Consider the following 10,537-nt stretch of genomic DNA (forward strand, 5'->3'; position numbering starts at 1 on the left):
TGGCTAATCGTGTGCTTGCCCGTCAAGCACAAATCCCAGCCATTTCCTTCCCAGTTTTCCCCTGCATTTAATGTATGGAAAAGCATGACCCTGAATCAGATGAATAGCAGCCGGTTTGAGAAGGTGTGTGTGAAAATGTATCCTCACGCAGATGAGCTCAGAACAAATAGAATGGAGGGGAGGAGGGGAAGAGAGCCGAGTCGGGGAATGTGAAGCTACCCTCTCCCTGATAGCTCAGCCACTGTGTGTAAGCAACAAGTTTATGCCCAAGGGAAAGAACTGAAAGCTGAGGAAATATTAAAATTAACAGAGCTTTATGGCTCAATCAATAGGCCATGCTCCCTGAGCAAGATTAGAAATCAGATGGCACATTTCTTTCTGTTAACCCTGTTTGCTCTCCCCGAAGGCTCTTCTGCCTGAAAGCATCTGAGGTTTGATTAAGTTCTTCTCTAGGAGGAAGCCAGAGAAAGTCCATTGTGTGAGAACTGCCTCCAGAATGCTGTGTTGGACACGCTTTAAATAACAATAGAGGTTATTAGAGTATTAGTTTGTTAGTAATTGTGAGAGAAGATAAGTCTTCCCAATATTTGAATATGCAAATGGCTTTAGCTAACTGAGAGGGGGGGAAATGCAAAAACCAAAACATGCCACTATAGCAAGTAACAGGGATGATTAAAAATCCCCATATGTAAGAAAGAAAACCTCTACCTTGTTTTACTGTAGAAATACCTTGCCAGATTTGTTATCCCCACCGAACCCATTGTGTTTTCCCTCTTTGGCATTTCATTTTCGCTGGGGCAGTGAAATAGTTTTTTCCAAAGGGAGATGGACTGTATTTGCACCTATTTCTTGTTTGACAGTGACCTCTATGAACCAGTCATCACTGCTCTGCCTGTTGTTTTCTTGTTAGCTCTTTGCTGTCAAATTAATTACTGTGAAGTACTAAGCTTGTTGCATTCACGTGCTCTTATTAGCTCACAGGATGTCAGAGTGATTGGATTTTTAGCATTATTTCTTTTTTTACATTCCAGGCTTTCCATTCAAAACCTGTTACTGGCAGGGAGGAAATACTGTACCTAATTCTGATCTCTCATCAGGGTAGCTCCAGCGGTGCTGAGGATTTACAAAGCTGTATATGCAATTAGACTTTGTTTATATTAAACCCAACATTAACAACTAGATTGGGATTGCAATGTGACTTTGAAGCACAGCATTGAATGTCTTTCCTTTTGCAGTATAGAACAAGAAAGAAAACATTTATGATGAGAATAGCATTTGTCCCCTCCATTCTTAAATCACAGTAATGAGCTGATCCTCCACTTGACCCTCTTCACACTCTTGAGTTGCTTGTATTTGTGACAGCTAACAGCTCTCACTCGAGTGCAGTCCAGGGATCGATGAGAAGTTTTATTATTTTCTTCTTCTACAAAATGAAACGAGCAGAAGGGACTTCTTTGCTGTCATGCTTGAAATTTGTGTGTCCTGCATCTGCCCTTGAAAAGCACCATCTGCCTTGGTGACAAAGATGAAGGTCTTGAGAGTTGTCTTCATTCCTGAAGGTAGATTTTTTTTTTTTTTTTTTTTGTTATTAAAAAAAAATTAAAAAAAAAATAGATTGGATTAGAAGGGCCGGGTAGGAGGCTCAGCCCAAGGTGCTCCTTTGCCCAGCGCAGAGCTCCGGCTCCAGCGCGCACCGCCCGCTGCCCAGCCCCAGCCCCTCGCCTCTGCGGGACCCGGCACCCCAGCCCGGCTCGCGGAAACCTCCCCAGCACCCCCACGGCCGGGCGCTCCCGTGCATCGGAGCGCTGTCCCGGGGTGCCGCTGTCCCGGGGTGCGGCTGTCCCGGGGTGCGGCTGTCCCGGGGTGCCGCTGTCCCGGGGCCGCTGTCCCGGTGACCCCGCCCGGCCCCGCCGCCGCTTCCCCGCGCGGCCCAGAGGGGGCGCCCTCGGCCCAGGCTTGCCCTGTGGCGGCGGCGGCGCGCGCGGGCCCCGCGCAGGTGAGCGCGACCCCGCGGGGCCCGGCCCGGAGCGGAGCGGCCGCGGAGCCGCCTCGGTGGAGCCTTGTCCGTGCTGCCGCCGCCTCGGTGGTGCCGCCGCGGCCGCCGATGTGCGCCGGGTTTCTCCCCCCGCCCCCTCGGCCCCTGTCCCTGGCCGCTGGTCCCCGGGCAGGGCTTCTGGCGGGAGCCGGTGGGGATCTCTGCTGAGCGCTGCCGTGAGGGGTGTCACGGCCATCCATCCATCCATCCATCCATCCCTCCATCCCCTCTGCCCCGGTGCCCGCTCCTCCCCATCCCCAAGCGCTGCCCCGCGAAGGCGCGCAGGAAAAGCCGGTCCCCGGGCGCGGGCAGGGCCGGCGCTGCTGGCGGCTCCCCTGCGGCAGTGCAGCGGTCCCGTTATTTCCCCTCCCGGCTCCCCTCGGCCGCCGCCCCGCTCCCCCTCCCCCTGCTGCCTCCGACAGGCTCCGCGTCCCCGCTGCCCCACGGAAAACACACACAGTGCCCGGCACCCGCCCCGGCTACCCGGCCCATTCAAACAAACAAACAGAAACCCGCCCCGTCACAAAGCCAACCGACGGTAAACTTTCTAATGACTTCTTCTTTCAAGTGCTTAAAAGGCAAGGAGCACCGGGGGAGGGGCAGAAGGGGGCATCCATCTCCCGGCCGGGGCGGGAGGGGGCCGGAGCTGCAGCCGCTCGGGGTCCGTCCGTCCGTCCGTCCGTCCGTGCTGCCGGACGATGGGACAGGGACGCGAGCCGGTGTGGTGGGTGTGTTTGCAGGAACCGGGAGGGAGGGAGGGAGGGGACGGGGGGAGTTAAAGAAACAGCATAGTTAATATTTCCACATCAGGAAGTTACTGTAATAGCCCAGGGGGCAAAAGACTTAACTTAAGCTCCTAAATAGTGAGGAGCCCATGGCGTCTGTTATAGGTTGGAGTTCCCACGTGGTTTTAACTCCTGTATAAAAAGTTTCAGTAGAAAGTGCCACAATGTCGTGATTTTGCAGGGGGGAAAAATTAGCAGGAGGAGATCAGAGAAGATAAGCGAGGAGCAAGCAGCTTCCCCGAGACCTTTCACTGCGGATCCGAGAGGGAACATCAGACGCGTAAAAAAAGAAAAACAAAAAACAAAAACCAAAAAGCCAAACAAAACAAAAAACCCCAAACAAAACAAAACACAGCGTTCAAGCCAGCACAAGGCGAGCGAAAGATCAAAAAGACGCAGAGGGAGACAGATTAACTGGAGCAGCAGCAGCAGCAACAACAACAAAAATCACACTTAAAATAATAATAGCAATAATAATAATAAAACCCAAACCACCAACAAGGGAGATATTGTTTAAAAGAGCAAGCGAGGGAGCGAGCCGAAGAGCTGGTCTGACCGAGTGGATCCGTGCAGCTTCTCCTGGGATCGCCGGGATCGCGCCGCTTCTCCGCTCCGCGTCGCGCAGCGTGCGGTGCCCTGCCCGCGGCGGGGGTCCCGGGCGCCGCCACCGCCTCCGCGTCGGACTCCGGACCCTCCGCGCTGCTTTGAAAATAAAAGCATCTCGCTAATAATAAGCGGGACGGTGAGGGGAGAAGACTCGCAACAGTGGAGCTGCCAGCCGCGCACCCTCTGCCCGCCGCCCCCGGCTCCCTCCCCAGCTATGCTCCGGGTCAACTTTGATGGCACGTTGAGAAGCAGCGGGCGCTGAAGGGGGACAAGCGAGCGGCGCGGAGCCGACCTGCTCAGAGACCTGCACCCACGATTGCGGGGGCGGAGTGAACGGGGGGGGTACAAGTGGTATTTCTCTCCCCCCCCCCCCTCCTTCCAGGCTATAAATTGGATTGTATATAAATCTGCTTCGTTTATCTCCCTGACCCCCCTCAATGACGCTGGACTAGAGAGCTCCTCTCCGCGGCCCGCCCGGACCTGCCGAAGCGAGCGATGGACCACGAGCGACTGCGCCCGGGGATGCCCCTCTGAAGCGACGCGGGGCACCGGGGCAGAGCGGCGCCGCCTCTCCCCTGCTCCCCGGATCCCCTCGCACCTCCGGCTCGCTCCCCGCTCCCCCTCCCTCCTCCCCGGGCTCCGCAGCCACCCCCTCACCTGCTGCCGTCCCCCTCCCCCGTGGAGCCGGGCTCTCTCCGTGCACGCCAAGCCTGTTCCCCCCCCGCCGCCAACTTCGCCCTCGGTGCCTGCGCGTGCAGCCTCCCCCCTCCGCCTCCCCGGCGGCACACGCCGCTTCCCCGGGCGCCCCCTCCCTCCGCCGCGGCTCCCCCCCTGCGCGGAGCGGTTGCGGCCCCCCAGCTTGGCTGCCACCGCCCCCTCCGCGCCGCGGAGCGCTCGGAGCGGCGCTGCCTGCAGACGGGCTCCCTGCGGCGCTCCGGGGCGGCCCCCAGCTCGGCCCCCCGCTCCTCCGCCATGGACGGGGCGGCTCGCCGGGGGGTGCTGGCCGCGCTGCTGGCCTGCGGGCTGCTCCTGCTGGGCGCCGCGGCCACCCCGACCCCGCCGGCCCCCGCCGGCGGCTCCCCGCAGGACACATGCACCTCCTGCGGCTTCCGGCGGCCCGAGGAGCCGGGCAAGGTGGACGGGGATTTCCTGGAGGCGGTGAAGAGGCACATCCTGAGCCGGCTGCAGATGCGGGACCGGCCCAACATCACGCACGCCGTGCCCAAGGCGGCCATGGTCACGGCGCTGCGCAAGCTGCACGCCGGCAAGGTGCGGGAGGACGGCCGCGTGGAGATCCCCAGCCTGGACGGGCAGGCGAGCGCCGGGCCCCCGGCCCACGACCCGGTCTCCGAGATCATCAGCTTCGCCGAGACAGGTGGGCGCCGCCCGGCCGCGCGCCCCCGCCGCCCGCGCCCCCTGCCCGACCCGCCGCGGCCCCTGCCCTGCCGCGCTCCCCGCTGCCCTGCCTCGCCCCGTCTGTCATTCCCCCCGCTCGACCCCTGTCAGTCCCCCTGCTCGACCTCTGTCACTCTTCCCTCTCGCCCTGCCTGTCCTCCTGCCCACCTTCTCTTTCCGCCTGCCTGACCCGTAGCAGTTCCCCGGCTGCCCTCGCCTGGCCCCCCTGCGCACCCTGCCTGTCCTCCCGCCTGTCCTTGTGCCTGGTACGGGCACCTGGCCGCCCAGCTCGCCCGCTTGTCCTCCGTCTCGTTCGCTCTCCCCTCTGCCCCGCACCGTCTCGCTCCGGCCCTGCCCGCGCTTTCCCGTCCTCCCTGCTTGTGCCCCTGTGCCCGGGATTCTCCCCGGGCCGTGCCTTGCAACTCCCCTCTCTTGTCCCTCCATCCCTCCGCGGCCTCTGTGCCCCCGGCTCCCCTCCGGCTGTCCTTCCAGCTGCACCGGGGCTTGTCTCTGTCCCTGCGTGTCCCACTGTCCCTCCTCTGCCTGTCCCGCTCCATCTCTTGCATCCCTTGCCTTGTCTGTCTGCCCTGCACATTCATCTGGTTCACTGCCTGCATCTGTCTGTTGAGGCTTGCATTTGCCCATCCTCTCTTTCCGTTTGTTTGCCATTTATTTAGCTTTCCTTTGCAGTATTGGCCTTGTCTGTTTGTCCATTGCATGCAGTGTCCTATCAAGTGTGTCTGTCTCCTGTCTGTCTGTCAGTCCGTTTACTAGCTGCCCTCCATCCCCACGGTACCAGCCATCTCAGTCCTGTCCAGCCATTGCAGTTACGTGTCACCCAATCCCTTCAGCACAGCTTTCCAGTAGTTTAACCACTGTCCCCGGGAACTTTGCACATCTGGCTGGAACACCATCACTCTGTGAATTACCTCTCTCCTGTCTATCTGCCCATCTCTCCTTTCCTTCATCACTCTATTGCTCGTTTCATTTTCCTCTCTCTATCTTCTTGTGGCATCTATATGTCATTTGTCCACAAAATAAATCTCTTTCTATCCTGTATGCTGCCCACTCATCTTCTTTATCTACCCTCCCACTTACCAAAGGCATATACATTTACAGTATCTATGGGATCTGTTGCATTATACATATGCTTGTTATATTCACATACAAAATTTATGAGCGCACACAATCTCACACAACACAAGTGATGTGGATCGGTGCAGCAGCACCGTACTGTTCTTTTTCTGTCACTGTCACCACAGTTTACGAAAAAGTTGTGTACTTACTAACACGAGAAAGGCTTTCTTACTGTACATTTTGGGGGTTATTATTTTTTAATAGGATGTCGTTGGGAGATCGGGGGTGGGCTTGTACTTCCATTTGGTATTCAGTCAATCGCTGTCTTTTGTAACACTTCCAAAATTGACTTTATGTAAAACGTAGACAAACACAGTGAAAATTTTTGTCACTGAACTATTACAAGGTACTGAATGGGCTCTGGAGGCACATTTGAAAGGCATCTAGGGTAACAAATGAAGACACCGACTACGCAAAAAATCCCATTCAGAGATTGACAAAAATGCTAAAGATTCTTAGGGAAGGAAAAGGCAGAAAAAAAATCTACATTTAGCTCTGTACAGACGGAAGCAAAACCGATAAGGGCAGATGAGAAAATGCCTTTCCAGCAATAATTTTAAATAGCAATTGGGATGCTTTGATTCAGGGACCAGAATTACGGTCTCCGCCATAAAGGCCGGCACATTTATCACCTACGCCAAATTTAGTTAGGACTTTCATTACAAAATTGCAGGAAGGCCGCTGGTATTTCTGAAATGTTTCATGCAGCAGGCTCTTCTGTTTACAAATAAGGGGTTATGTCAGACATTTGGTGACATTTGGTTTTCTGTGACAATTTCTCTCCTTTAATTCTGGTGTTGCTGAAAAGCGTATTGAGAACAGCCAATAACGGCATTACAGCGGGAACAACCGCTCCATTGCCTTGCCTCGTATGGGAGCTCATCGTTCTGGGGAGAAAAGGCAGAGATTGAAATGATTAATAATAGCTGATATTCTACCAGACTAAGTGGGGGCTAGCTTGATCTGTTGGACAAGCAGGCACATTACTGAAATATTTTCTGTTCTGTCTCGTGAATCCTCTCCTTTAAACCGCAACGAGAATATGTGCAAATCGAAACAAAATCCCTGGTTTGGCATTGGCGTTTTAGTGGTTATTGAAAGCGCTCTCCCCATGAGAATTGGCAGGTAGCTGAAAGTTAAAACTATTCTTAAACTGATGAGATAGCAGAGTTCTAGTCCTAGTGCCGGTCTTTTTCAAAGTGCCGCTGCAGCATCTTTAATTCTTGCTTTCTGGAAAAAACATATATTCTGTAAAACCCTTACTGATGTCTGTGGATCTGACACATCCGACTACAGCCCGATGTTGAAGGCTGCTGTGGGAAGTCCCCTTTTCAATTAATTCTAATTGCAAATTGGGGGTATCTGATGCAGTGCATGCCTTCTGACTGGCACAGCCCCTGTCACTGTTCGCTCGATCTGCTGTGCTCTAGTGTTGTCCCTGAATCCAGAATGGCACACAAGCTAACATTTCCTTTTTGACTTAATCTTGCTGATCTCTCCTTATCTTGCAGACGATCTGGCCTCATCTAGAGTCCGCCTCTATTTCTTCATCTCAAATGAAGGGAACCAGAACTTGTTTGTCGTTCAAGCCAGCCTGTGGCTTTACTTGAAGCTGCTTCCATATGTCTTAGAGAAAGGCAGCAGGCGAAAAGTAAGAGTCAAAGTCTATTTCCAAGACCCGGACACTAGCAACAAGTGGAATGTGGTTGAAAAGAAAGTTGATCTCAAAAGAAGTGGTTGGCACACTTTTCCCATGACAGAGGCGATCCAGGCTCTGTTTGAGAGAGGAGAAAGGAGACTGAACTTGGATGTTCAATGTGAGGGCTGTGAAGAGTATTCAGTGCTGCCAATTTATGTGGACCCCGGGGAGGAATCCCACCGGCCTTTTTTAGTGGTGCAAGCCCGCCTCGCTGATAACAAACACAGGATCCGGAAAAGAGGCCTGGAGTGCGATGGCAGGACCAATCTATGTTGCAGGCAACAGTTTTACATTGACTTTAGACTCATTGGGTGGAATGACTGGATCATAGCTCCATCAGGTTACTATGGGAATTACTGTGAAGGGAGCTGCCCGGCCTACTTGGCCGGTGTCCCGGGGTCGGCTTCCTCCTTTCACACCGCTGTCGTGAATCAGTACCGAATGCGGGGGCTGAACCCGGGCACCGTGAACTCCTGTTGCATTCCAACCAAACTTAGCACAATGTCAATGCTGTACTTTGATGATGAATACAACATTGTGAAAAGGGACGTTCCCAATATGATTGTGGAAGAATGTGGTTGTGCTTGATTTAAGGTGTGTTTTGGGGGGGGAGAGAGAGAGAGAAGGAGAGAGAGAGAAACATTCCCGTACAAGATGGTGTTGGAGGAAGTTTCACTGTGTATCCAGGCATCAGTGTTGGAAAGTCACTGTGGAAAAGTTTGACAAAAAAAAAAAAAGAAAAAAATAATCATTTCACTTTGGTGTCAGGACAGTGGCAGTTTGTGGATCATGGACACTTATATATTCTATCACTTATAAGTTAATGCTATGAAATATCTTAAAGACACACACACTCACGAAATGTGGGCACGCACACAAACACGCGCTCAGACACACAGACACACAGAGACACACAGACACACACACACGAGGCAGCTCAGAAAAGGGACATGAGCACAGAAAGTCAGTGACCAGTGACGATGGACCTAAATGCCTGCCAGTACGAGTGAACAGCTGAGCAGCTGTTTCCCCGCCTGCCGGCAAAGCCAGACCGAAATGAGCTCCCTTTGCTCAGGCAAAAGCACAGACTGTGAGAACACAACGTATTCTTGCACGCAGGTGTCAAAAATGACCAAACTTAGAAAATTAAAAAAAACAAAAAAGGAAAAAAAAAGTCGACTGTCACCTCTTAGGTCTAACAGGAAGCTGCAGGACACCTGCCTTGGGAGGCGATCACTTCCTCTTAATTTAAATTTATCTAAACATAAACATCACAGATACCCACTTCTTGCTACAGCACTTCCAGCAAGGAATCCTGTGGTTCCATCGGGGGGAGAGAGAGAGAGAGAGAGAGAGAAAAGGGGACAGACATGTAAAAAACTGCTGTATTTCTAACACCTGGCCGTTGCAGAGTCACAAGCCGGGCTGGCGTGATCCGATGCTTTTACTGCCCACTAGCAACCCATGGTTGGCTACACCCGCCGTGTCTTGGAAAAGGGAATCGATACCATATCTGGACTGTGTTGACTGTTGGCATCTCTCACTGTGCAAAGAACAAAAAGTCAAAAGTTGCAATCTGTGTTCTTCAGTGGGGGACTCGGCAAGGCTACGTCACGTGGGGGACGAGCAAACAAGCAATGGCCACCGCGGCTAAACCAATGAACCCTAAAGAGGAGTGACAGCGACAGAGTGGAGACGTTCTGGGAAATGCAGTGCATTTAATAACAGGCGAGGAACATTTTTACAAGTCTTGGAAAGGAGGAGAGAGGAGAGTGCTTTCAATTTCCTTACCAGGAGGTGTCAAGGATGGCCATAAAGATCAGAAAATAATGATACAGCATAGCACTTGCAAACTGCTTGAATGCACGTATAATAGCACTTGCAAATTTCAATGCCTTGAAAAGTGGTACTTGATAGTGCACTTATCTTTGCTCACTATCTAGGTAAACAGGTGCCGCATGAGCTATGCAATTTAAAGTGTTGACCCATACTAGACAAAACTGGACTTATGATATGACTTTTTTATATTTTTTTATACTTGAAATTAAATCTTTTGCTTCTTTTTTAAAGCGAATGATTGCTTTTAATGTTTGCACTGATTTAGTTGCATGATTAGTCAAAAACTGCCATTTGAAAAAAAATGTTATTTTTATAGCAGCAAAAAATGAATACAGTTAAATGTATTATACAGAAATTTTGGAACCAAAGAGGCCAACATATTAGTTATAATTTTTATGAGATGGCAAAGCCATCATATATCATGTAGTCATACTGAGCAATCCCTCACGAGGCCTACCAATTGTTTCAGGGTACAAAATGGATTCTGTTTGTTCTATTCAGTGTCTTTTCTATACCATACGCACATGGAATGTAGAGTGAAAAAAAAGTGACTATTGTAGAATACATTACAATATGTGCATCCTTTAAATCCAATTTTTATGTTTATTTAATAAAGTTCCTTTTAGGTTCTGTTCCATAATAATTTAAACCAAACAATTTTCACTTAGATTTGCTGTTGAAGTATTTTACATTTGTGTACAGTTTAAATAAATAAAAAAGATTGAAAACTGGATGTGCTTTTTTTTTTTTTTTTCAGTGTGTAACATCTGGAGGAACTTGCTTACTTTCGGGACTGAATAGGCTGCAGACGGTGAACTGTCGCATTAGACCGTAGTCGTATTAGTCATTGCAGAAAGCCTTGTCTGAGAGCTCAGCTGCGATCCTAAAAATGTTACACTCCAGTTTTATTGCTATCTATACATGTAAGCATCTGCTTCTTTCTCTCTGCAGCAGTGCAGGGGCTCTGGGCGCAGGAACGGCGCTGTTCCGCATACCTGCAGGTCATTTACAGCGAGTTCCTGGTTCACCTGCTGTGTAAGA

General features: G+C 51.8%; 2 protein-coding genes across 2 annotated transcripts; one reads left to right on the forward strand and one right to left on the reverse strand.

Moving 5' to 3' along the window:
* Positions 1-2,462: 2,462 nt before the first annotated feature.
* On the reverse strand, positions 2,463-4,400 carry LOC128938252 (uncharacterized). Its single transcript, XM_054278399.1, has 3 exons — positions 4,344-4,400; positions 3,377-4,257; positions 2,463-2,952 (listed from the first exon to the last, which is right to left on the reverse strand). The coding sequence occupies exons 1-3, from the start codon at positions 4,398-4,400 to the stop codon at positions 2,946-2,948; spliced, it is 945 nt and encodes a 314-aa protein (XP_054134374.1). The 3' UTR covers positions 2,463-2,945.
* On the forward strand, positions 4,399-10,187 carry INHBB (inhibin subunit beta B). The gene is made up of 2 exons (XM_054277871.1): positions 4,399-4,801; positions 7,470-10,187. The coding sequence occupies exons 1-2, from the start codon at positions 4,399-4,401 to the stop codon at positions 8,243-8,245; spliced, it is 1,179 nt and encodes a 392-aa protein (XP_054133846.1). The 3' UTR covers positions 8,246-10,187.
* Positions 10,188-10,537: the final 350 nt, after the last annotated feature.

The sequence above is a fragment of the Melozone crissalis genome, unplaced genomic scaffold (genome assembly GCF_028551555.1).
Source record: "Melozone crissalis strain CALT ecotype California unplaced genomic scaffold, PUWL_Pcris_2 ptg000023l_1, whole genome shotgun sequence".
NCBI classification, from domain to species: domain Eukaryota; kingdom Metazoa; phylum Chordata; class Aves; order Passeriformes; family Passerellidae; genus Melozone; species Melozone crissalis.